General features: G+C 40.9%; 1 protein-coding gene and 1 long non-coding RNA gene across 2 annotated transcripts in view; one reads left to right on the top strand and one right to left on the bottom strand.

The window, feature by feature from the left end:
• ATAD2B (ATPase family AAA domain containing 2B) overlaps positions 1 to 18,912 on the bottom strand; it is an 80,945-nt gene extending 62,033 nt beyond the window's left edge. The window contains 5 exon segments of the mRNA XM_030037514.2: positions 730 to 854; positions 856 to 884; positions 1,931 to 1,977; positions 3,427 to 3,581; positions 18,429 to 18,912. Coding sequence (XP_029893374.1) covers positions 730 to 854; positions 856 to 884; positions 1,931 to 1,977; positions 3,427 to 3,581; positions 18,429 to 18,584 — 512 coding nt within the window. The 5' untranslated portion in view covers positions 18,585 to 18,912.
• Positions 18,913 to 19,079: 167 nt separating this feature from the next.
• Positions 19,080 to 21,391, top strand: LOC115351241. Its single transcript, XR_003926744.1, has 2 exons — positions 19,080 to 19,735; positions 19,919 to 21,391. It is a non-coding gene; the product is annotated as an uncharacterized LOC115351241 (long non-coding RNA).
• The last annotated feature ends 5,868 nt before the right edge of the window (positions 21,392 to 27,259 follow it).

Below are 27,259 nucleotides of genomic sequence, written 5' to 3'. Positions count from 1 at the left end.
ATCATATTCCAAGCACTAGAGCAAGCAGTCTCTCACAGATGTGACTATTGAAAGCCATTTTACAGGGTGGGAAAATTGAGACACATTAAGTGACCTGTCCAGGGCCACACAGAAATAGTATTTCAAGAAAAGTATTTCTGGCTCCCATTCCTATGCTCAGACCAGACCGTGCCTCCCTCTCTGACCTACTTTGTCTGCACAGTAAATGTCAAAAAGTGACACCCACCCTATGTGAATTACTAACAAATGGTAAAAAAACAAACAAAAAAAAAAAACAAAAAAAAAAAGGCAAGCTACAAACTTTTGATATTTTATGATCAAAATCATACAAGCAAAATCTAGAAAGCTTCCAAGTATTGTTGCTACTTAATTTACATCATCTTTAGGGTATCACTACATAAACAGGTTACTAACAAACTAGGGTGTGGATTTACAGCATGTCAGCCACTCTGCAATAACCACCAACTTACACAGTTTTATCCAGGTGTAAACACAGAGTAGCTTACTCCTCAATGAAAGTCTGGTAAGTTGCTTTGCATTTAAAGCATGGATAATATAGGCAGTTACAGCACAGGACCCAGCCCGTAACTCAAACCACAATCTAGCTTGCCTCAATGCTAATACATTCCCACAGTAAAACACATAGATGGCACTGGAAGACAGGATTTTCTAACTTTTTTAAAAGTCATTAGGATGCTTTGTGAATACAACTGAAGTATCCCCACATACCTGTTTACTAGCTGATCAAACAATAAACTCTGATTCAAAGTTTCAAATCTGTTTTTCCTGGACCGACAACTTTTTCTGACTTCTATATCTCCGTTTATGCAAGCATGGTCCCCATCTCCCTTTTTTTTCCCCCCGAAGGGGATGGCTTTTGAGAGCTACGAGAAATTTGTATTACTACTTCAGAATGCAGGAAACAACATTTTCATAAACAAGAATTAATAAGAGAATACTTAGCAAGGACAATAAACCAAAAGTTACGGAGCACAGTATGAGCACCCTTGTATTCACTAAAGAAATATTTTTTTTTAATTCCTATCAAAGTTGCTTTACAAGCTATTTCTTCAGGCTCGAGCTTGTTTCCTTATATGATAATCTTATTTTATGATGAAAATTTGGCATTCAAATATCCATTCAATATTTTTAAGTTAACATCAATACTAAAATGCACACTTGGCCCACAGTTTCAATTCTTAGTCTTTCAAATACAGTATCAAAAAGTCAGATACAACATACTGATTTCACAAGCAAATCTGTATCAGCTACTCTGTACAGTGCCAAACAAAAAGAGATCCCACTCCTGATTGTTCCTTAGGCACCACAGTAAATAATAAAAATACCAAATATGCTTAATGGATTAACACTTACATAGAGTCAACACAGAACTAAACGAGACAGAATTGATGAAAAAGGGGCACGAAACACAAAGTGGTTTTAGCTGAGATATGCAATGAGGTGGCAAGTTTGTAAGGTACAAGCATATAGGAAAATCATTCAAGGTAGCAGGAGCTGCAGACAAGGCAGGTCTCTCTAAAGCAATAGTAGACTTAAGTAATGTTAAGAACCACAGAAGGCCAAATTTTAAATGAGCAAGGAGAGTAAGTAAATTAAAGAGACCAGCTGGGAAAGGAAGGCCAAAATTAGTTCCTAACAGTAAATTTGGGAATTAAGGAAAACATCAAGATCATGGCCAAGAGGTCTGAATTGAGAAGAGAAATGGAATTTCATCTAAGAATGTTCCCCATGTACACAGAGAGCATCCAAGATGTTGACAGAAGAAAACTGAGCCAAAACGGTAACTTTTCTGGTCAAAACGGTCATAGTAATCAGTAAAGTTATCATAAATATATGCAACTGAAAATCATTGACATAAAATTGTTAAATGTAAAAGTAGATACAAAAAAGTCCACTGTAATACACTTACATAAGCTACGTCCATTTGGTAGTGTAGAACCAGGCTGAGAAGTTAACCTAGGAAACAATTATATTAGACACACAAATAATGTTAACACTTCTTAGACAAGCAAAAGTTACACAGTGAAAATAGAACTTTAAACAGAGAGCGTTACACGATACACTATAACTTCAAAACCTTTGTAACACGTAGCCTCCGAACAGTCTGCTTCATGCCCAACACTGGAATGAGGACAAAACTGCCAAATACCAATTATATGAATCCCCCCAATTATCTAAACATTGCTTTTATTAATCCCTCCAATGTTCCCTCATGCCATGTCCTACTATTAACTCTCCCATTAAGTTTCAGAAGAGAAACTTGATATAGTTCTTCAAAGGCAATTATCACTCAAAACACTTTGGATAAACTAGTAGAAGCAACAAAACTTCTAGGAAAAGTCTTTGCAACTCAAGATCACTATTAGGCCCAGCACTTTGGATTTGGGCAGAAAACAACAAAAAAAAAACCTCAGATGAAAAGACATGTCGCAGTGGATGCTATGTCAGTAACAACATGAGTTTCAGTATCCTGGCCAAATTTCATTTGACACAGTGATCTAAATTCTCCCAGCCACATTAAATACTTTTTTATTTCTTAGCATTTCTAATAGGTACAGTACAAGTCTACACTTATAAACAAAAGAGAAGGTACACGAGTTTCGATACATTCCCAGATTACCATGGCACATAACATGCTATATTTAATTTATTCTGGTTTTAAAGGGAAAAACAAACAAAGAGATCTATTTTAAGATTTCTATAGTTTTTAAATATACTTCATCCTGGCAGACAACAGTCCAGTAGTGAATTACAGTCACTCTTACATACAAAGCATTGCAAGAACTATTTTGATTTGTACATAAATATGAAATATGTATCTGCAAAAGAATCAGTATAAACTGGAAGTTCATGGCCCAGGAACATACTGTCTACACTGTCTCATAATCACTTGTAATCATGTGAAGAACCTTATGAACACAAGAATGCTTTGTAGAATATCATTAATCAGAGTTATAAAATGAAACAAATAAAAATGTGGCAGGATTGAGGCTGTGTTTGATAAAATACAGTAATTTACTTGAGTCCTTATAACCAAAGAGGAAAGAGAGGCTGAAAACAACAATGGAAAGAAACTTGACCATTATCCATTCCCTAAAGATGATAATACTGATTTCCTAATTCACTAAATTTAGATGGATAAAGAATCCAGAATTCGGACTGCATCTCAAATAAAACTACTTTCCATTTTTGCACAAATTTGCATAGAAAGGAAACACAGAGATAAGAGGATTGATGTAACCCACGTTCCTGGAGTCTTAAACTAGAAGAAAATTGTATGAAAATAACACGCTTCAAAAGTACCCTATTAAGCATGAGCTGCAGCTCACTGCAGAAATAGCATAAGTGGGTTAACATTACCGGAAAAATTAGGAAGACTTCATTTTTCTCTTGGCACCAAGTTACCTGGACTGTCCAGTTGAGATGCTCCATTCCTCTCGCTGCCCAGTACTGCGTGATTTTGATTTGTCTTTGCACACAGGATCAGCATGTTTTGAGGTACGTTTGGCGGGAGGAGATACGTGGCTATCACTCAAACTAGCATCACTACCTTCATCTTTCTGAAAAGAAAAAAAGCATCAACCATACTTAATTTGCTCATTTGTACATATCCTTACAGAAAAAGAGGAAACTGAAGCTTAGTAAAAGGAAGTCTCTCTCAAACTCTTAGTAACCAGCTTGTGTGAAATATTAAAAATGTTTATTCTGAAAACATTACTGAAAACTACACAAATATTTATTTTTAAATATTAAACTTTTCTATAATATTTTAATTTATTTCTTAACAAGAGTTCTATTTCTTAACAAGCGTTCTATTTCTCTAACCCACTGCATTTTGTATATCACACATGACACTGCTACTCATACACTACTTGCAAAAGAACTGATAGTGCAACAAAGAGAAAAAAGGACTGAGAAAAATAAGATACTTAGAAACACAGCATGAATTTATTCTACTGACATTGTCTTTGTCTTTAAAATGCTTTAATAGTCACATTATGCTTCTCCTTCTTGTAAGAGTTTTGCAATACATTGTTCTCTCCTTTAGACTGCCAAACACACAGCTAGGAGTAACTGAAAGTGGACTTTTACAGCACTTTTTGTCTAATGTGTTCATTAACAGCATTATACACACTAACAACATTAGTCTTAACACCTTCAAGAAGCACCTAAACGCTACCGGAGGTTTTTTTTTCTGTTGCGCTTATGAGAGGTAACGTGGACAGAAACTCAAAGTAGTAGCAAGGGATTACTTCAGAGCTGTACGTAAGAAGTGGACAGATAGCAAACTTTGGAGGATCTGCTTCTGTTAAGATGAACTACCAAAAAAAAAATCTAGATTCTATAAACCACAGATTTTAGCTCATGGAAACAGTCTTGATTAAAAAACTAAATATCCTGTCTTGCAACAAAGAGTAAACAATTTCCAAATATTAAGGTCCAGGAATTGTCAGTAAGCACTTACACAAAGAACAAAACATAATTTTACTTATATGCAAGGAGATGATCACGGAAGTCCCATTTGTTCATCAGGCTTATTAACAACAACGATCTGATTTGTACTCCAGATAATTCAACATCCTGACGTCTCACATACTCAAGAAAATAAAAAAATAGAAGTTGTCTTCTTAAGCGAGTAAGACAGACTATCACAGCACAGAATTTAGAAAATGGCAAAGCCTAAAGAAATCCAAACGTACTGGTGCAGTTCAACAAGACAGCTCAACACCACTAAACCTGGGGCCTGGCCCGTGCACTCCCTTGCCTGGCTACACAGCACCTCTCCAACCTCCTTTGACCTTCTTCTGATGTTTCTCTGACCCACCCATAAACCAAATCAGCTCACTAAAGCTTCAAAAGTTCACTTTCCTTCCGTTAGATTAGCTTCCTACCTGGTTAGTGAGCGGAATCATTTAACTGAGGGGTCAGACAAGTACAAAAGATAATGCAAGAAAAAAAAGTGAGGTGAGGACAGGACCACTGTCTGCAGGAACAGAAAGCTGCGAGTGAAATAGGCTGTCTGCATCACGCCTTAACATTTTGTCCCCCAATAAATATTTTTAACAAATATTAACTAATATTAAATCCTTATCATACTACTAATAAACTAATAAATATGGTATTCATTATGATATAGTATTTACTGAATATGTTATATGTAATTTTATTTAGACTATAAATACTTGTAAATACTTTTATAATACTAAAAAATACTAACTACTAGTATTAAATGCTACCAGCCCATGTTCACATCTCATTTTAAAAGTAGTTTTAACTTTGATAATTTTTAGCCTGTCAAGGTAAACTCAGGGAAAGAGGTCTATATTAAGATTCGATCTTAGGACTCATTTAACCCTAATAAAAAAACAAAACCCTCACTTTTTTCTTCCTCATTATTTCACTTCTTCAGGAAGTACATCAAAGTAATGCAAAATAATATCTATACTAGGAGATCATAATTAAAACTTTAAATTAGATGAAGCACCATTCGGGATCTAACTACCCGATGGTGGTAACTACCACCATTCCTAAACACGAAACACCTGCACCTTGCATAGCACTGTAAAATACATGTGCAGCCACCCAGCTGTTTTCCATAACACTCTGCAACTACAAAATACCAACTTTTCACAAAATTTTAATAGTGTACATATTCACTTCTGAATATCGTAAAGCATTTGTGTACGTACTTTTTGCTTCAATCAGCCACAGGTTTATTTGTGGACTTAGCGAAATACATCATTGCTAAGTCAATTTTAGTAACTACTTTCTGAAACTACAAGAGCTACCCTGTGCAGGATAGAAGCAGAGTTTCAAGGTAAGCCACAGAACCAGTTTTAAACCGGCTAGGCGAGACAGAGAAAATGAAACTAAGAGAGAGGAACAAACATATAATGAAGCTTTACGAGGGCTAACATTAAAGCTATTTTGTGAGCAGTGAAATTAGTAATGCATAGGTTTCTATACTCCACCTTTACCCCTTCCCATGCAAAAAATCCTAACTCCTCACAGGTCTCCTATGACCATCTTCCTCTGCATTTCCTCCAGTTCCCTCCCTCTGGTACCAAGTCTCAAAATTAGATAGTATTCCCCATTTGTCCTGTCTCTTTATTGGTCAAAGGCAATACAACAATAAGAGTTACTTCTGAGCTATGTGCATGCCAAGTGTTCAGCTGGCAAGTAAAGCAAAATATTAGCGATTAACCTGGAGAAAAAATCTGCTACTTCAGGCCTCCTTCTGCTACTGAGTTACCAAAATTCACAAAGTTTATAAAAGCTGATTGTCTTTGAGATCAATAATACTGTCAGATGAACAGATACTGGCCAATAGCTTCAAAAACCGGAAAAACAGGCTAACCGTCAATGTGATCCCATCAGTGCAGTTGCCTAAGGAATTAGACTAGCAATGAAGGGGTTTACTTAACAGGGGCAATGACTTCTGGTTATTCTTTGTTCAGGATATTATTTTCGGTTGAGCCTCATTTGTCTGCATATTAACCCTACACAGTAACTTAGCAAGTACAAAGCAAGTCTAAATTTTAAGATAGTCAAGCCCAAATGACTAACTTAAGTTAGGACACCTGCTGCAGAAGATGCACTAACATACAAAATGTTTTACCGTGAAGTAGTGACAGAGCTACTACAATGAGAAATCACTGAAATTTTAAATATACTAATAAGAATCCAAGCTCCATTTTCCAGTTAACAGATAATCTTAAAAATTCAAGCTCTAGGGAATCCAATCACACCTAGACTGCCATCCAGAACTTTCACCTACCTACAGTAAAATATGGAGATGGAGCTTTCATTACACTCAAGAGATTAGCCAAACTGGGATATGCTAGAACAAGAAAAGAAATTAATTTCAATTTGAAAAGCCTTTACAGAGAGCAGTCTATCCACTGCTTCCTCCCATTTATAGCAAAAGAGGTCTAATGATTCCACTGCACTCAACTTGCTCCCTGAAGTAACTGGGTCTCAAACCATTTATACCTTTAATGATTAAAAATAGTACTTCAGTTTCAACCCAGAAATTTATTACTTAACAGTACACATCATGAAAATGTTATGGGACTAGAAAGAGAAATGTATGATACAAGCATCAAACTTGAAAATTAACAAATTAATAATGCAATTGCAGAACTAGGAACCAATGCACTGAACTCAAAGCTCCTAATGAAACACTGGCACCAAAGCAAATGCACTCACATGCCGAGAGAATGCAGAGAATACGAATTAATAAAATCTTAATCATGTCAGAAATTGCCTGAAAGCATATCAAAGCCACAAAGAAAAAGCAAGCACAGAAGAATCAAAAAATAAGTTTACGTAGTGTCAGGAAGTACAAAGAAGTAAGCAAAATTTAGCGCAACTGCATTGATCTAACATAAATGAGAGACCCACCAAACTCCAGCTGTGATCCAGAACAACCAGAACCCAGCACAGCTTCTTAGGGAAAGCATACTCACTAATGAGTAAGGAAATAACTGGAGTTAACAGCATACCATCCGTGGTCTAGACTGGCAAAACATAGTCTTCATTACCTTTGGATTCAAGAGTAAAATGGAATGTGACAGCTGAATGAATACTGCAAATTAGCTGTTGAGCTAAGATTCAACAGCGAGAGTCTTGCGGAGGTAGTGGGGCAAACTCTGGTAACACACCTTCACTGAAAGCAGTTGAATGATGGCAGTAACAAATCTAGAAACAAAATCTAAGTAAATAAAGCAATAAAATAAATATAGCTGCATACTTATCTCTACCTTTTCTCTACTTTGTATGAAAAGGAGAAAGATGGAAAAAAATCTTTATTATAATACACACATTCATGAACAAGCTAGAAAAACAGGGATATACAGTATTACCTGTAGTCTCTTCCGTATCCATCCCTAAATTTTGAAATAATAATTTGATACTAACAGAGCTTTATCTGTAACATTTAGAGACAAGCCCTTAAGTTTTGAAAGAAAACAAACTAGAAATCAATGAATAAAACTGATTTCTTCCTTCTCAATCTATCTTCTTAGGAAGAAAGTTGACTATACCGATATAGTCTTTCAGCATGACTGAAGGACACACATCCGAAGGGAGTCCTCACCGATGAGGGCTTGCCTTCAGGTATATCACAGGGACCAGCTAGCTAAAGTACGATAGCTGATTAATTTTCAAGTTAAAATACAAAGACTGCTCCTAGCACATTGGAGGGGAGAGGGTGGGGTTTTTTTGTTTCTTCTGGTTTTTCAAGTAAGTTGACTCTCCTGGCCCAGAGAATATCCAAAGAATTCCTCACTACACTGCTGGCCTGAACATCCCAAAATAACCATAATCCAGCAGTCTTGGTAATACAGGGTGCGAACCACCTCTGTCACCATCTCCAAGTACCCGAATGCAAGTTCATCGAGTTTTTGAGTAAGGGATGACATAATATTCAAACCACAACCACACCTTGCAATTTCTGAAAACGACTCCATCTGGTTTGCCACAGGTTCAGCTGTACTAAAACACAGCTATGCAGAGCTGAATATTTGAGTTTTCCACCATGGTCAAACTCACTCTCCTTGCCATATATTTTCTGGGTCACACCCTTCTTCTGACTAACTCTTTGCCACACCCAGAAAGTTAGCATGATTGCTCACACAACTTTACAAGTCAGACAGGAGAGTTTTCAACCTAGTGTTTTAAACCTTTCAGCACCTATGTTTTTCTCTTTTCTACGACCTCTTCCCATGTCCAAGACATGAAATCAAGACACAATGACATTCAATCTTCAACTGATTGATCCTGTTCCTCCGCATTTTGTTAAAAACACAAACTACTTTAATTAGTTTTTCTTTTTGCCCCACAGAACAAGCACAAAACACCCTGAAATTTACTTTTGACTTAATAATAATAAACTAAACATTTTCAAGAATCTGTTTCAGCTACAGGTTTTCAAAAAACTCTACTTCTAACTTTAGTTAATTCTCAGCTTCTGATATTTAAAAGTAACTTTTTCCTCTCCATCTGACTCTCTGAAAAGACAACAATGACTTCAGACATCTCTCAATCTTATTTTTACTAACTTTGGAGAAACTGAATCCAGGTCCTCCAGTTATTTCTAACATAATTTAAAATGTATCTTGTGAATAACAACACATCTTCTCAGATGTCCCAGAATATTAATAATCTGGTTTAATATTTTAAAAGTGCATGTGAAAAAAATCTGATCTACCCTGATCTACCAGTTCATGCAAAGTTCTCGTGGAAATGGGTTGTCCATTAAAAGAAATAAAATACATACTCAGGGATATTTAATGCATTTAATAAACATTTTTATCCCAATGGTATAAAAAGATAGAAGTTGTCTTTCCAAAATAGAACTTGTATTCATGAAAAAAATGTGTGTCCCCAGTGTACCAATTAGTTAAGCTGATCACTTATCTTTACCCTCAGATAACTATTCAGTTAACAAATAACTTGCTTTTTCTGCGTTTAAACTATAATGTCATTTCAAACATACCAATAAAATATACCAAAAAAACTCTCTATCTGTCTGTCCAGTGATTCTGGATAAGCCACTTGCTCCCCTGTGTATCAGTTTCTGCAAAAGTAAAAAATATGGATTAAAAAATTAACTTCTACAAATTTATCACATTAAAGATCTACTTTAAAATCTATTGATGAAAGTTAGGTAAAAGCCAGGTATCCTTCCTAATGCGTTTTGGGCCTAGGCATACTAAGCAATTAAAAAAATCAAAAGGCTTCACAATCTCTTTGAGATATTTTTAGTTTTGCTCATATTCTAGTAACTAGATCAAACAAATTTTCTACCATGACCGCAATAATGTCATCTGACCAGAATCTAGTAAATCCCTTCAAATCGTATTTCGATTTTCTTAAGTTCACCACTTTGCTCTATAGCATCTTCACCAAAAAAAAAAAAAAAAAAAAAAGACCAAAACTGTCCTTATGCTTAGTACAAATTTTCAGTACCTGAAATGCTCTCATCAGTGTGCTCAAACTAGGGACCACACCTTGCCTTACGCCTCTGCACTATGTCCTGATTTCAGAATGACACATTGCACTCTCTCCAGCACCAACACATCCTCACAAACTCCTCTCCCCTCCCCACCCCAACCCACATTTTCCTGGCAAATGCCCTTAGCCTCTCTTCTATGGGAGGACTGACTACCTGCTTGGTGGGAAGAGGTAAGACCTGATACACTTGTCTGGGGAAAGAAGGTAACATGACTCAACTCCAGGTCGCAGCATAATACAGCAGACTGTATTAATGTCAGTACACTGCGTACTGCTGCATGCTAAACATCTACCTTTGTGTCCTGAAAATCCAGTGTAAGTATATTGCCTGTGCCTTCAAATGACAAGAAGCTGGGAAAAACTGTATTTCGATTAAAGCACATTAACTACCTTACTAAGGACTTCAAGTTTCATTAAGGACCTCGTGTGTTAACCTTACTGATAGCTCAAAAAGGGACAGAGTTGGCTTAAAAGAACCCTCTGGGGTTTTTTTTTCAATAAACTATGCTTACATCAGTAATAGCCATTAAGAATATAAAGAACACCAACATCTAGACTTTTTCAGAAGAATAAATTCTTCCCAACTCATTTAGGTAAAAAAACATATTTTTTTGCATGGGAAGATCTGCTTCATTTTTTCAATAGATTTCCATTTTATTTCCTGGAACTCTTCAATTCTAGAATACAGGTTATTTAATAAATGTGAAAGCTTTTCAGAAAAATTAAAAAGTTTATGAGTGAAAAATAGAAACAGCTACCTACAACACTTTTTATTGTGTATTTTCACAATTGCAACCATTCCCCCTATCTAGAATAGAAAAAGACACCTCTTCATATCCAGGTTGAGTGCCTTTCAATGGCTTTTGAGCTGACATCCAAAAAACTCTTGCAATCCATGGGCTACTTGTAGGTTCATGAAAGAAAGGGAGAGTGACCTACGAAGCAGCCTCTGTCAAACCATGACAGAGCCTGTAAGTAGCAAGCTGGGGTTTGTCCTCCACCCATCATCATTGCCCTGCTCTGAGCATTTCCACCATGAGTGTTCCTCTTCCCTCCTTTGTGCCTGTACTAAAATTAGGGTGACATTGTGAATTTTCAGCTGACAATCAGATCAGAGGGATGAGGGGAGGCAAGGGAAAGCAGGAGGAGTTGGGGAAGAGGGTTAGTTTCAGCTGGACCAGTAACCTGATCCTGATCCAGCTGATCAAATGGCCAGGCAAGCATTAATATTGGGAAGTCTATTCGTTTTCACAACTGCAGAGTTAACAGCTCGCAGCACATGCAAAATCACACACCTTCAGAAGAGCAAGTCTACTGAGAAGAGGTCTCTATCTGCTGTATGGGGGTCCACACCTCACTCAGAAATTTTTCTAGAAGATCCACATGTTGGAAGTTTTTAAAACCACTGATCTTCCTAATTTAACACTGAAGGAATACTAAAAGCAAGACATTTTTAGTCAGAACCATATTAACCATTTCCATGAGTTTCTAGATTCTGTTAATGAAGACTTTTAAAGCAAAAATTATATTTATGTAAACATTCAAGAATGATTTTAATTCAGAAGTAGAAAAAATGAAAACATTCAAACAAAACCTTTTTTCCTACCCTTCGTCCTCAAAAATCCATCTTGTTTCTGCTGAACAACCCCACCCCAAAGAAAGTCTGGAGGACATGGCCTCCTTTTAGTACTACTAAAAACCTAAATAAAGAAGCAGAATTATCTGAACGAGGATAGCAAGTAAGAGAACAGAGAGAACCCTTGGACCAGAGGGTTCCCCAAGGTTTGGACATGACCAGGTACTTGACTCAGTAAACTAAGCAAGGATGTGCCTGTAGCAGGTGAAGCTACAGGAAGGTGGACTTCTGTGTGGAAAAAAACGTGGGATTAAAAACACTTCTGTATCTCTAGCTACAATGCACTTGAAGACACTATTTCAAAAGAAAAAAATAAAAATTGTGTAAAATTGTAATACAAAATCTTAAGATTAATGTGTTGATGTTTAAATCATAATAAAAACAACATTCAAGGTCTGAAAGATAAATTAGATATATAATAGAAGGTAGTTATTAAAGTATTTGGAATGAGGGATTGCTGAAACATGGCAACAAATTTCAATGCAAGTAATCTCTTCCACATGTACAGAAAGAACAGCTTCTTCATTTCAGGTTATTTAAATAGCTCAGCTCAACTACTTATCCATTTAAAATGAAGCAATTGACTGGAGGTTGGAGAAGAGCAAAAAGCCCATTTCCGAAATTATGAAAACACCCAAACTGAAGCATCTGCTCCTAGTGCAGCTGGACACAAACTTTCCACCAAAGCTTTACATTAGTTAGGTTATTAACATACACTACTAGAAGCATAAAGATAAAACCACAAAATTCAGAACAGGTTACAAAAACTATGGAACTTGGGCAAGCTCTTAAATTCTATATTTCTGGTAGGAGTACTAAAGCTACCTCCTTTATACCTAATTCAACTGGAGTTGAAGCTATTATAGCATACACATACTCGGCAGTGCAAAATGAAAAAGGTTACAGAAGAGAAGACATTAATCTTACAACTGGTTGAAAAGTGGCCTGTTTTAATGGCTACCAAGCAAGAAGAAATTAAATTTATTCAGGAAAAGAGTCCAAGCAAGTATAAATGCAAACTAACACTTGAACAATTTAAAGCAAAATTAATGGTTAAAATAAACCATGAAAATCCCATCAAAGGTAATAAAGACAATATTTCAAGAGTAAGCTCAGAGATGGAAAAACTGTTTAGAAAAAGCCACAAAGCATGAAGAGTACAAAAAAAAAGACAGGATGAAAAAGGCTGGAAAAATGTCAGCTCCCTTCGCAATAAGCAGGTTCATGAGTGGTATTACCCCCACACAAAGCAATACATTAGAACTAAAACATCTAATAAACAATCAGCAACCTTTAAAATAGTCACAGCTACAAAATAAGAGCAGTGAAAGTTTCAGCTCACTGGTGCCTACTTGCTGGATGCTTTGGTTTGAGAAGGGTTTTATAAAATTTTACACAGAAATCATTTAAAGCATCATTAGATTGGACTGAAAACTCTTCCACAGTATAGCAAATACTCAACAATTTAGGGCAGGATGTGCAAAACTACACCACATCCAACTGAAACTGCAGGGGGATGGAGGTGATCAGAATGTAATTACCTGAGCTAATTATCTTGCATAACCCCAAGCTGTATGCCACTCTTGCAAAATTGTCATGGGATCTCTCACGGCAATGGGTTAAGCCTTCTGCTTTAAGTTTAAACTGAGAGACAGTAGTTGCAGAAGCAGCTTTTATTAATATTACTTTGGGACAAGCCCAATATTCAGAGGAAGCCATGCAGCGCACCAAACATCAACACCATTTCCTGAGTATTCTTTGGAGGTCTTATTCACTCACTGGATTAGTCCTTAGATTGCTTCCTTTTAAGGCCCTGTCACAGTGTGACTGCAAAGATAGCCAGCTTCCAACAGGATGCACTACTGCCTCCCAAACCAAACCGTGTACACTTTGGAGGTGTCCTGACTTCTGACGGTGGCCCAGGCTGATTTGGCGAGATACACAGGAAGAATTCAAACTCAGGACACCCCTTTGGAAACATGGAAGGATTACAAACACTGACTGTATGGTATTTTGACAGAAATTTGGACGTAGATGGCTTCCAACAATTGCTCAATTTCCCACTGTTCACAGATGTATTAATACCAGCTACCAAGGAACAAACTGCACGATTCGGTTTAGATCACTGATTTCCTCCTGCTAAGTCCCAAAAGAGCAGCAGACCACTAAACCAGAAAGAACTCAACATTTTATTACACACTGAAAAGATGAGCTTTCTTGGGAATCTTCCTTTAAATGAAATTGTTCGGAATAACTTCACAAGGCTCTGTACTTCAGGATGTATTTCAAAGAACTGTAAAAGCATTAGCCTCAGCACCTTTATTGATGTTACTGTAAACTCGAACAATAAGACAATGCAGTTCTTTAAAAACATAGATATTTGAAAGCAGCTTTTTTTCCCCTGAAGAGCTTTACAGGCGGGTGGCCAGCAAGTGTAATTTTTCCAGCATAAGGAGGAAACTAACTTTTTTTATAGCTTTATTCTAAACTGCAGAACATCCAGAACACTGCAAAACACTTCGTAAAGAAGACAAAGAAAATATGCTAATCTGAATCAGGCTCTTTCATAAGGAAATTTTAATTTTTAGAAAGCTCTAAAGGGTATGTTTAAAGCTAGTGTTTTAAGAGAAATAACAAATTTTTTTAAAGTTCATTTGCTCTGTTTTCAATAGCTGACCGTTAAAGACTTTTCAAGGAGTAAAACGTAGCAACAAGCTTATGCTGTAATAGCTGCATTGTCACCCAGAAATCAGAAAAAAAATATTTATTGTTACAGACTGAGAAATTACAGTAAGAGACACTGAGATATATTGGTATTACAGAGCGCAAAAACGCTGCTTAGCTTTATACCTTCCCACACTACAGCACTCGATGTCAATCCTCAAGTCCGTGTTTGCTCCTATTAGCAATTAAGTACAATGGAGAGCTCTAGGTTGCCACTGAGTAAGTTGAACGATGTTGGCAGTACTACTTTTAGCTAGGATCGCGTGTTACAATTATCACAGTGCCCTCAAGTAGCTCTTAAGGCACTGCTAATGCTTTCTTGGCTAATTAAATTAAGCTAATCTTGTATACATTTCTAAAATGTCTAAGTAATACACTGACATGATTTAAGAGTGTTTACTTCACAATAAATTCATTAGTTTTCTTGATCGACGTTTTTGATGTGTTTTGAGATGACTGAGAAAAATCATTTCAATTGCCAGATAAGTGTTACCAACAATCACAACTCAATATCTGAAAACATCAGACATTAGTAAATCTAGAGCACAAATTTAACCAGTTATGGTCACAGTACACTCAATTCTTTCATAGTGTGAATGAAGTCCACTGGATTTATAAGCCTTGTGTTACAATTCTATGTTTCTGGAAACTTTGGAAGATTTTGATGCACTTTTCCTGTCAGAATGCTTTATGTAATATAAAGCCATAACACTTCCCAAGTTTTAATGCCAGAAAGAAAAAAATACATGTAATTTATATAAAAATAGAACATAAATTTATGTAGGTTTAGCTTTAATTTCTATTAAATAGTGTGTAAATCAATCCTGGAAACAGGATGAAAACATAGCCCAGTTTTTCCTCTCCATACCCTCTCTGCTATGACATCATTTCAGAGAATAAACTTCTTGGCTCTTTGATCCATTTAGTGAGGGATTTTGTTCATTTTAATCTGGCTTCTGGTCAGTGGACACACATGTATTCATCTCAGTCACTGAATGCATGGTCGCAAGTCAATAATTCAAAACCTTTTAAAGGACTGACATCATTGCTTTCTCTAAGATGAGCAAGTACTAGAGAGGGAATATAGAGAATATGATAAAGGCATTTAAGACTATTACAGCCCATTTCCACAGAATACGTGTTGCTTCCAGATTCAGATCAAACAAAAACGGACACTATTAATATGTAACTCAACATACTATTGAACCCGAAGACTCGAAACTTAACCCAAGTTCTTGGGAGAGGAAGAATTCAAGCCTATACTTGTAAATGTATGCAAAAAAACCCGTATGTATACCAGAAAAAGCTGAGAGGAAAAAAGAAGAGGGAAAAAGGAAATAGATATAAAAGGTGAAAGGCAACTCCTAACCCCTCATCTGGTCTAATCAACATCTTACAGGATGCCATTAGATTACTAACTCAGTTTTTGTTGCTAATAAGGAACAAATAGATGATCTTTTAAAATACATTCTGAAAGGTAATTACAAGCCTTGCCACTGAAGAGCATTTCTCTGGGAGTACATATCAGAACTTCTGTGGAAGAAAATTAAGTCACATAGTGCAAATAAGAAGTATACCATCTCTGCCCAAGCTCCAAACTCTAACTGCCCGTTAACCTGATTAACTGCTGGTAGTAAGGCTGGTTTCCTGATGTGACACCTGAAAGATTTCAAAAGGACACGCTGTTCCAGTCAACTTCAAAAAAAAAAAAAAAAAAAAACAACAACATACAACTGCATGAAAACGATCCCAGTACGCTTTGCAGAAAACACAACCTCACTATCTGTCTCCCAACAGTCACTTCCAAAAGCAAAGGCTTTGTCTTCCTACTCCTATACTTATTCAGGTTCTAATCACTGAAATCCTCCTCTGGCACTACTTCAAGAAGATTCAGGAGCTCATAAAGACGCTGTATCCCTAACGAATACTTACATCTGAAGAATAAAAACAGTTGTACAAAGACAACTTTAAAATACGGTGGGATATATACATATATATCACAAAATTCACTGGCAGAAAGAAAAAAAAAAAAAAACCCACAATAAACAACTCTTCCTGGATAACTTCTGCTCATCTTTGGCAATCACATCTTAAAAAAAAAAAAAATCTACCTCAAACACATGACATTTGTTGTGACGTGAAACAAGTCCATTCCCATACGCCAAAATATACACTTAACTTTAGAAGAAATGCTTTTTTAGAAGCGTAGGCAAAATCCTGGGATGTATTTACCGATTTTATGACAATATTTTGCACAATCTCCTTTCCTTACACCATGACAATAACACAATTTAAACATTTTAATGATTTGTAGTGTAAAAATACTATTCATGGATGAAAAATATTTGGAAAGAAGCCCAGCCTGGTTTTTTTAGCAGCAGTAAACTCCCTGCAAAGTAAGCCAGTAAGGGTTACACCAAACTTTGCCTCAACAAACCACAGGACCCACAATATGAATAAATACAAACTGCATACTCGAACAGGCAGAACGGCTTTTTACAGCTATGATGCTGCATCCCCATGAGTCTAATGAAATTAAACAAGGAAGCAATAGGGGACAACGAGGAAAAGTTAAGATGGGGGGAAGGGAAGAACTGTGAAGCATGAAAGAACTGAAAGAGAAGCACAGAAGGTATAGAACATCTAGTCAGTGGGGTTTTTTTTTTGGGGGGGGTGTCAGTATTTTAAAACTAGAAGGATGGGGGGGCAAAAGGTTTTCGGACAATTCCAGGTGTCATCCTTCTGATCTGGCTCTGGCTGCTACTGCTGTTTTTCTAATTGTCTGATTAACTTCCTCCTTAGCAGAGGCTGGGACATGGTCAGTTGGTGCATGACTGTCAAAATGCTTTGACCCTCAATTTCACTTCCATATTTACACCGCTTTTAAAATATGTATGCAGATCAGGCAACTATAACCACTAGTTTAAATCTTCAAAGCTAGACATGAAGTTCAATCAAGGAAAAAAAAAGCCCTGCCTATAATTAAAAAAATGCAGTCGTCGTCAACAAATCTGTTCAGAGACAACAGGGAAAAAAGGGACTCCCGAATTCTTCCTTCCAATTAGAATTGACCAAATGTTAATTTTCCGAATCAGGCTGTAGAATTCACTTGTCATTAGACCGTACAACCAAAGCTACTACAGTAAGTCACGTCGGGAAAGCATTCAACTAAAACCTGACGGCAGAATTACACCCTCCCCGCTGAGGGGGGTGTCACAAAAACGGGGGACCTTTCTCAAACACCACGCTTTCTCCCGTCGAAGCCGCCGCGAACACCCGCTCCAGCCGAACTGAGGGCATTCGGGGAAAACGGGGGAATAAAAAAAAAAACAAAAAACCAACCCAAAACAAAACACAAAAAAGACCCGGGGAACGAGGATTGCGAAGTTGCCGCGGGCGCAGCTCCCAACTTTTGTCTGGCAGCCGGCGCAGCGCCGGGCGCGGCCGCAGGGGGAGCCCCTCGCCGCCGCCGGACCCCCGCCTGCCGCCGCCGGCCCTGCCTGCCCCAGCCCGGCGCAGACACCGGCAGCGGCAGCAGCAGGGCAGCAACTTCGTCTCCCGTGTCCCCCCGGCCGCCCCTCAGACGCCCCCGCCGCCCACCCCCCCAGCCCCTGTCAGCGGTCCGCGCCTCCCGCCGCCCCGGCGGAGACCGCCCTCGCCCCGCCGAGTAGGGGAACCCAGTTGGGACGCGGCGGGCGGCTCTCCGCAGCCGCCCCCCCCCCCCACGCCACCACCTCCCCCCCGCGTCTCCCCGGGCTCCCCGCCGGCCCCGCGGTCCCCCTCCTCGCCCCGGGCTCCCCGCCGGCTCCGCCGTCCCTCCTCCTTCCCTCAAGCCGACAGCCGTCTCGGCACCAACCCCCCCCCCCTCCACAGCACCCGTACCCGCGCCCCCCCCCCCCCGGCAGCAGCGGCGCTGTCCCCAGCGACTCCCCGGCCGAGGCCCTCACCGCTGCCCCCCCCCCACGCACACACCCCCACACACACCCCCCCCGCCTCCCTCCCCGTCCCCCGCGAACCCCCCGGTCCTCACCCGCGCTGCCGCCGTCTCTTCCAGCCCGGCCGCATCTGCCTTGGTGCCCCTTTTGGAAGAGCGGGTCCGGGACGAGATGAAATGGCTGCCGGCTCCGGCCGCAGCGGCCGCCGCTTTGCCCAGGGGGCGCAAGGAGCTCTTCCTAGTGTTCACCATGGCCCCGGGGAGGGGGGACACGGGGGGCCGCCGCCGCCGCTGCCGCCGCCGCTGCCGCCGCCGCTGCCGCCGCCGCCGGCGCGGAGGGAGGAGGGAGGGCGGACAGGCGGGGGCTCGGGTAGGGAGGGGAAGGGGAGGGAGAGGGGGAAGGGGGGAAGGGGGAGGAAGGAAAAAAAAAAGTCCTCTGGGGAAGCCGGTCCGCCGGGCAGAGCCACAGACGGAGCCGCGCCGGCTCCTCCCGTCGCTGCCGCCGCCTCCTCGGCTCAGTCTCGCACTAACTGGCCGCCATTACTGTCCCTTCTCCCTTTCTCTCCTCGGTGCGCGGCGAGGCGGTCGGTTGCCGCCGGGGGGCGCTGCGGCGCCGCCGCCGCCGCGCGCAGGCCGAGGCGGCCCCCGCCGCGTACGTTCTAGCACGGCGCCAGCGCGCTCTATGGGCGGGCTGGCGCGGGGGGCCGGGGTTGTGGGGGGGGGAGAGGAGGGAGGGGTCGAGGGGCCCGGGAGGGGAGCGGGACGGGGAGGCGGGCGGGGCGCCCGGCTGCGGTCCCCCGCCGTGCCCGCGGGAGGAAGACGGCCGGGGGCGCCCGGCGCGAGCGGAGGGACGGCGACTGCCGGCTTCGCAGCAGGCGGGGCGGTTTCCAGGGGAGCCGGGGCGGGGGGCGCGCTGTCCTGTCAGGCTGAGGGGAGCGGCGGAGCCCGGGCGGCGGCGGCACCGGCACCGGCCCCGGCCCCGCGGCGGGGCCCCAGCGGCCGCTGAGGCGCAGGGCCCGGGCCGTGGCCGGCCCGAAGCCTGTCAGGAGCTGGCGAGCCGCTGGACGGGACGGGCCTGGCCCGGCGTAACCCGCCGGGGCGGTGGAGCCGCCGCCGCCGCCGCCGCCTCCCTTCGGGGGGCTTGAGCCGGGGGACGAGGGTGCGCTTCGGTGAGGAGTTCAAGGGCAGCGACGAAGCGGCTGCCCCGGGTCGCGGGGGGGGTGAAAGGCGGCACCGCTTACAGCCGAAAAGGGTGCTCGGACCCGGGACCCGGGGGACTGGAGCCTGCCGGCTCTGCCGGCCCGGGCGGGCTCTCTGCGGTCCCTGACATGACAGCTTAGGCGAACAGATCCTCCAGGGATAGGATCTCCACCATTTTCCATGGAAAACTATTTCTCAGCCTGGTGAGTCTCGCTATTGAGGAATGCTCTTGATAGCCGGGCCATCAGGAATGCACCCTTGCTTCGCCTGCCGTACAGGTCACGGATAACATCTGTATTTTGCCCGGTAGCCTCAACTTGCGTTCTATGTTCATTGCTCAGCCGCTGGAAAGCTTATTTTTCTCTCCCTCCCTCCTCTTATCACAGATCCAATAACCGCATTTTAGAGGGAAGAAGAATAGTATGTATTGCAGTACATTGGACGCCTAAATGCGTTTCAGACTATTCACAAACTATAATCCCATCCGTTCTCGCTGATGTGCGGCAAGAATCACTTCTCTCTCATCGCAACTTGTTGCCCTTTATTGAACTTACTACAGTGCCTGCACATAAGCCCCGAAACCAAAAACTTTGTAAAAGAAATGTAGCCAAGTACTACAAGCAAGGAGCTGTAGGTGACAAAGTCTCAACCTTTTAATTTTCACACTGACTTGTTTGGCACCGCTGGGCAAGTTATTTCAGTGCTTTCTGCTTCTTTAACAGAAAAGAATAGTATAATAAAATTACCGATCACGTGGCTCAGGCTGTTAGGCTCAAGCAAGCTTTATCAAAGTATTTTTATTGTTTAAAGATGGAAAGCGCAGGAATGTTTTAGTAAAGAACAATAAATGTAAAAACTATTATTCCCCTTTACCTGCGTCCTCCCACATCTTTCTTTTCAAGATTAAAGCCTGAAAAAGTATGGTAGAGCATGTACTTGAAAATATAAAATACACAACAATGACATTAGAATATATAATAAGAAAATGGGCTATTTAGATTTCCAAGCAAAAATTTTCTTACTGTGAACAGCGACAGATTTTTGTTTTTATGAGATACTCGAAAATACGGTGTGTTTCAAAGTAGGAACTATGGTCTTTTTCTCATCTGACATTCTCTATTTGGAGCTTTTAATCTGTATTAGCAACAGTACTTCATCTCCTGTTCAAGAATCTGCAGGGTCTTTCAGAAGTATAGTTGTTCTTCTCCATGAGATGTAGTTTCGTAATGTTTCATATCCTTTGTTTCTTCACTTATTTGTTTAAAGGTTGTGAAAGGATGTAGCCATTTCATACACTTGTAGGCTAAAGGAGTATTTTAATTAAAAACCTACGACGTTTTTTGAAAATGGTATTTGGAAATCACTTCCTTTTATCCTTCGAAAGTAGGAACAGAAGGAAACTGCAAGAGACTGTCCCTTACCAAACACATTGTGGGAATGAGCCAGGAGATATGTTTGTTAAGAGTTAGTATCACAATTATATGATGACAAATAATGTACTTTTCCATTTCTGTCCTGTACTACTGATAGGCCATGTAACTCAGATACGGTGTCCAAATTCTGTTGGTCTGAAAATGAAAAATAGTATGTTGATCTTCTTCAAGCTTTTGTATGCATCATAAAAATATCATCCCCATTTTGGGAAAACCAACAGATCGATCTGTGGCCCAAAAAAGGGCCCAGACTGCAGCAGTTATAGTGAATGTCATAACTCAGGATTGCAATGCATTGGCAGGACTGTTTGGGGAAGCTTGCATAACATCTGTTTGCAACATGCCTGATTCAAACCAGCACTCCTCCTCTCATGAACACTGATGACTTTTAAAAAGTAAAATAAACTTGGTCGTTATGCAAGCAAATTGATTTTCCTGGGTGCCTGTCCAGATCTGCTTGAAGCAACAGAAAACCCACCACTTAAAAGCTATTTATTTTATATTTACTAAATATTTTTACCATAGTCGTGTCCTTTTTTCTTCTGTTTTTTGTCTTTTTTTTAGTGTTCTGATCTCATTCCTGTGAGCCATACTCAAGTGAGTACTCTTTATGACGCCAGAGGGACTACTCTTGTAGAGGGATTGATGTAGTTAAAAATCCCTGCTCACTGCTTTGAACATTTTTAGTGCTTTATTCTCATTATGTTAGCATAGTTGGGAACATGTAAAGACATGCTTCTTTTTGGATGTTTACCCCCTAGATTGTTTTTCACAGATGGTTTTATTTTCAGGTTTCTTAGTTGTCTTGTTCCTCTTACAAGGTGTGGCTAGTTATTTTGACTCAAGCAGCTTAAGGCTTTATAGCTTCTATGCGAGCTCCATCACCATTTTTAGTACTGACAATATAAATTAATAAGCCATAAATTACAAAGTTTGCTTGTTGGTTTGCTTCGGAATTTTTGTTTGTAATACAGAGAACATGTTAACATAGGATTAATACTGTATATCACACATACTGAGAGATACAAATGCAGTTTAACAATGAAAGAATTACTGTAGAAATGGATTTAGGGTAATTTCACTAATCCAATTTTTTATATCTGTTGTTTTGAGTGTCATATGAAGACAGAACAGAATTAAAAACCTATTTTGACCCCTTCAGCACTCTGTATGCAAGAAAAGCTTTGTGAAAAAAACAATGTAAGAACTCGAGTAGCAAAAGACAAAAGACAGTGAAGAAAGGAAAGGGAGAAGGATTGGAGCCACACTCCACAAGTATTACGTAAAAATTTTGTAGAGCTCATTCCCAGTAAGATTCAATTTCATGATTTGTAGTTTGGTCTTACAGACAGATGTCTGCATGCTTCTCAAAATAAAAGCCATTGGGAAGGACTGTATTTCAAATGGAACCAATTTATAACAAATGCTGAAGCTTACAACAGCGTTTGACGCCCTTTTATCTCCAGTTGTTTGGAAAAGAAGATGAAGATACCTGAAACATGTATTCAGAAGAAGCCACAACATCTGCTGTGGCAGGTACACCACCGGGAAATTGGAAAAACATGAAAAAGTACTTGAGCAAAAGAATCCCCTTCCATTAAACCAGACTTGGGGAATGAAATCTTATTGGGACTTGGCGATGCAAAAAGGCATTAAAAAATGACCCAGAATTGAAAGCCTTGTTTGCTCCATGAGTACTATTTAATGGCACAAGAAATATTTGGAGATGGAAGATTTTGTTGTCACCTGTGCCTATTTTACAAGGAAACCAGGAACACGTTACAACAAAAGAAAAAGTCCTTCATCCCTTATTCAGAACTTTTGTAGACAGTTTCAGCCCAGTAAGGACCAGAGGGCTCTATTCAGTGAGTTACCATTTGCTTCAATCATGGGCAATTTACCAGATACTACTTTGCAGTATCTCTGAATAGCTGTAACATTCCAAAGAATGGAAATCAAATCATCTTTTCAGGACTCTATTTATAAGCTCTTGTGTGCTCCTCTCTGTCGTGCTGTCAGCTCATCTTGGTTTTGGTTGAATCTCGAAAAAAAAAGATTCACAAGAGATCTTGCTTTTGTAAACCTGCCCTACATCCTTTCCTGAGGGGATGTTAGGAACTTAAGATCGTGTGGTTTCTCCTTTGAGAGTTGTCCATTATGAAGATACGCCCATGGGATATAAGTTTGGAAACATCAAACAAGCAGTGTCCAGGAGTCAGGATTGGTACTTCGTTGAACACATAAGGTGATACAGTCACTCCACAATGCAAGAATTTTGCAATGTTATTAAAGATGGCTTATTATTTGAAGACTACCATTATCATTTTAAAATATATAATAATTATGTTTTAGAATTAAATAGTTAATGTTCAATCCCGTTATCAGCACAGCTACCTGAAGATTGTTTTCCACACTGCAACAGATAACATCGGTGCAACTTGAAGTGGGATCAGAGAATAGATTTCTTAGGTGACTTTAAATGGGAGTGGTAAGACTTACCTTGTAATATTTCAAAATTATCTTCCCATCACATCTAGCCATTAGCTTCCATAACATTTTTCCTGTTGAGCTGAGGTTACAGTAGATATTTTTTCTACTACTACTAATTGTGTGAAACTCACAGGCTGATGATATTGCAAGCCAGGAATCCGCAGGGTCTGTTTTTCACTATCATTCAGGCTGTAAATTGCTTCCATCTTGGACAAAAGTGGCAAATCATCTCACTTTGGTGTTTATGATCATTAATCACATGAAAGTAGTACCGCCAGCCCGTTACTATGCTGGGTGATGTATAGCTTTGTAGTAAAAAACAGACTCTGTCCTAAAATGCTTACAATAAAAACAGGCATTTATTAACACATTTGTAGATAAGCTTTAGGAGCATACGAATGCAGAATGGCTTGATTAAGGTCACATGGAAAGTCCATCAGAAACATTATTTGCTCATAAATCTCCCTAGTCCTCACACACAATCTTAGAAGTATGTTTTCTTGTTACAGATCCAAGAACGATCTCATAAACTACACTACCATATCATCATTGTAATTTCACTTGAGTGTCAGTGAGAATTCACATCATATGTTATTTCCAAATGTGTGTTATCTGGTACAAACAGTTGCTCAGGCTGTCTTGAATTTGCATGGCTTTATGCATTCCATGCTACTTTTAAAATTGAAGCTATATTCACTTTTCTTGTGGATTTACAGTCCAAGAGTCCAGCAGCATGTGTGGATACTCCATTCATTGCATGGGGGTAACACCCTCTTCGTGAATGCTGACTCACCCAACATCTCCCATAAAACAATGACTCTCTTTTCCATTGCACAGCTAACTTTCCAGAAACATTGGTTCCTTAAGCTATTTCTCCCTGTGTGGCAGCCTACAAGGTTTAACATTCCTGCAAGAAGCACAAGAGAAAAGGATGCTGTGCAGAGGAGCATGCCATCTTCGTCAACGGAACCGGCAAGTGTAGAATAACCAGATTCTGTTCTATTTATTTTACAGTCCCATTTTCCTCCCATTCTGTTCCAGCTCTGTATGCATATACTTGCAAAAGGCTTCAGGCAACAACTGCTATCTCATGTTTGGGTCAATCCATATAGCTGATGTGCTGATGTTCAATTATAGGTAGCTGATAGTTTCCTCTGGCACGGGTTAACCTTGTTAAATATATGGTTTAAAAATATCCCTTCAAAATTAATTTTCTGCTTGTTTTTAGATACACTATGTGCACTGGTTCTTCTGTGACTTTGACAGGATGGGTGGTGACAGCTAGAACACTGCTTTACTTTGTCAACACTGAGATTCACTCCTACATTATAAAACAAGTTCAGGGGTTGTTACTATCTTCCACACCAGTGCATCTGATCTCTCCTGACAAAGGGGGCATGAGATGGTTGTATTCATCTCATGAATACCCTGTTAGAGTTTTTTCAGCGAACTCAGTCTGGGCTGTTGGCTTCTATTCACCACACAGTAAGAAAAGGACCATTTTCCTCTGTTCATCTCGTGTACTATTTCTTGCCAGAGAATAAGCTGTATGAAATGTACAGAGTCTAAAAGGATTTTAGTGATGTCTTGATTGTAACGACACTCTCACTTGAAAATTTCCAGTTTTTAAGAAAAACTGATTTTTTTACCTTATACTGGAGTTGAAGACACAGTAGTATCTGCCTTAAGATTTTTCTTGCTCCTATGCTTTGTCAATAGTTTCAGTCCAGAGGGAGAACAGCTGTACTTAGAAGAGCTTTTAAGAAACCACTAAATTCACTAGGACACCGATTCCTATTGTAGTAGGTCAGCATGTCTCCAGCTGTACTCTGATTACCAGTAAGAGACCTAATCTTCTAAATCAATACGTGATTGCAGTTGGGAAGCCTGCATCATTACACCAGGTGAGTCCAATCTTGCCTCCTTCTATGCTTACCTTTGGATCTATAAATTTTTTGCAGAAAGGGCCCCCAAGCAAGGGTTAAGCATATTACTGAACTTCTGTGTTTAATGAAATGGAGCCAATGTACTTAAAATATTGAAAGAAAATATAAAACAGTCCAGCACTGCAAAACAACCTTCTGAAGTTTTACCTAGAGCTTTGTAAATTCCTTGAACTTTTCAACAGTGGTATGATATCCTTGATTTAAGTTGTAAATACGTAAAACCTCATTTAATAGAATCAGTAAGTAACACTGGTAACAAACAAGTGCCTTCTATCAAAAAATTTCCAAGTTATTTAAAACATTATCCAAAACCAGGGAGAACGGAATTTCAGAAACCCGTATTTTGAAAGGTAAGACTCCCTGTATTTTACACCAAAACAAAAGCCAAACTTCTTCACTATTTTCCCTGAAGAGTCATAGGCAGGAGCTGTAATTAGATCTCATCCAGTTAAAACTTAACGATTAATCCAAACTGCCTTCAGAAGGTTTAGTGCATTGTGATGTACATTACAAAGAGGAAGAATTTATAACTGTCAGGGGTCGGATTTTACTTCTTTTACTCACCTTGACTGACTCTGAGACTAAGCATCTTATTTCAATGTTTTTGAAGAATGTGATTTTAATGGTTACAATTAAGGGATTGCAGAAACAGGTCCCACATGAAGATGACATTCAATGAAGGATTACCTTTGCTTTTAGAATTATCTTTGATCGCACTTGTAAATTTGCAGTGGATTTCCCATTAATTAACATGAATTACCTAGTTGTGGCTGTTCAATTTAGGTTAATTCTAAATGTTTTACAGTGCATCGCTAATTATTGGGGGGGGGGGGGAACCCTTATTAAAAAGCATGCAGGTGCAAGCTGTGAATCTCAGGGAATTGCTGCTTTCGCTCTGCTCTGCGTGTGTTTCCAGGCGCTGGCTGCTCCGCTGGGATGTTTGCTTTGGATAGCTCCAAGCTCCGCCGTCCCGCAGAGCACGTCTTCTGCAAGGGCCCAACACAGCACAAAGTCACAGCTCGCACAGAGCAGGGACACTCTGCTAAACGCTTCTTGCCTCCCCGAGGATCCCGTCCCCTTTTCTCCCCTCTAACGTACCCTCGGGAACTCGGGGGCTCTGCTTTCCAACCACCACGCCGCTCTTTTGTCCTCAGTGCGAGGCCTCGGCAGAGCTCCTTTTCAAATATGTCAACACTCGCCCTTAATTAGCCCTTCCAGCATAATGAGGCATTCCTCATCTCCAAAGGGTTCAGTGTGCGGCTGTTCCTGCCGTCTACGCGGGGCTGGACAGACAAAGGGCCGGGGGCAGCTCCACGGGCCGGGGCCGGGGCGGAGGTGCGGGCGCAGCCGTCTGGCCAAGACACTGGGCCCATTCTCCGCTATTGTGGACGCTCGCTGAATGCCGCTTTTTGTCCTCTGCCCGTGCGCCTACAGACATATAAACTGCATCTTTTGTTCTTCAGTCAGGAGGAGAAACCCGCCTGTGCAGTAAAAGGCGCTGGCCTGGCAGACAGAGGTTTGTCCGCCCCTCAGAGGCCGGCAGCAGCCCCCCAACACCAGGCCCCGCCAGTCCCACCCGGACATCGTGTCGTCCCCCCCCCGCTACCCTCAGAGGACGAGCCGCACCGGTGCGAGGGGGGGGCCCGGCTCGTTCGGGCGGGAAGCCCCTTGCCGCTCCCCGGGAGGGCAGGGCGGCGGCAGCCCCTGGGGACAGCTCCGTTCCGCCCCGCACACGCCGGAGCGCAGCCCGGCTCGCTGGGAAGCGCAGCTGCGCCCCCTCCCCCGACATGGCGGCCGAAGCCCCGCCCCTCGGTGGCGGGGGGGCGGAGCTCTGCCGCCCCGCCCCGCCCCGCCCCGC

The sequence above is a fragment of the Aquila chrysaetos genome, chromosome 15, assembly GCF_900496995.4.
Source record: "Aquila chrysaetos chrysaetos chromosome 15, bAquChr1.4, whole genome shotgun sequence".
Classification (NCBI taxonomy): Eukaryota; Metazoa; Chordata; class Aves; order Accipitriformes; family Accipitridae; genus Aquila; species Aquila chrysaetos.
The sequence above is the reverse complement of the archived record's forward strand: the minus strand, read 5'-3'. Positions and strand labels throughout refer to the sequence as shown.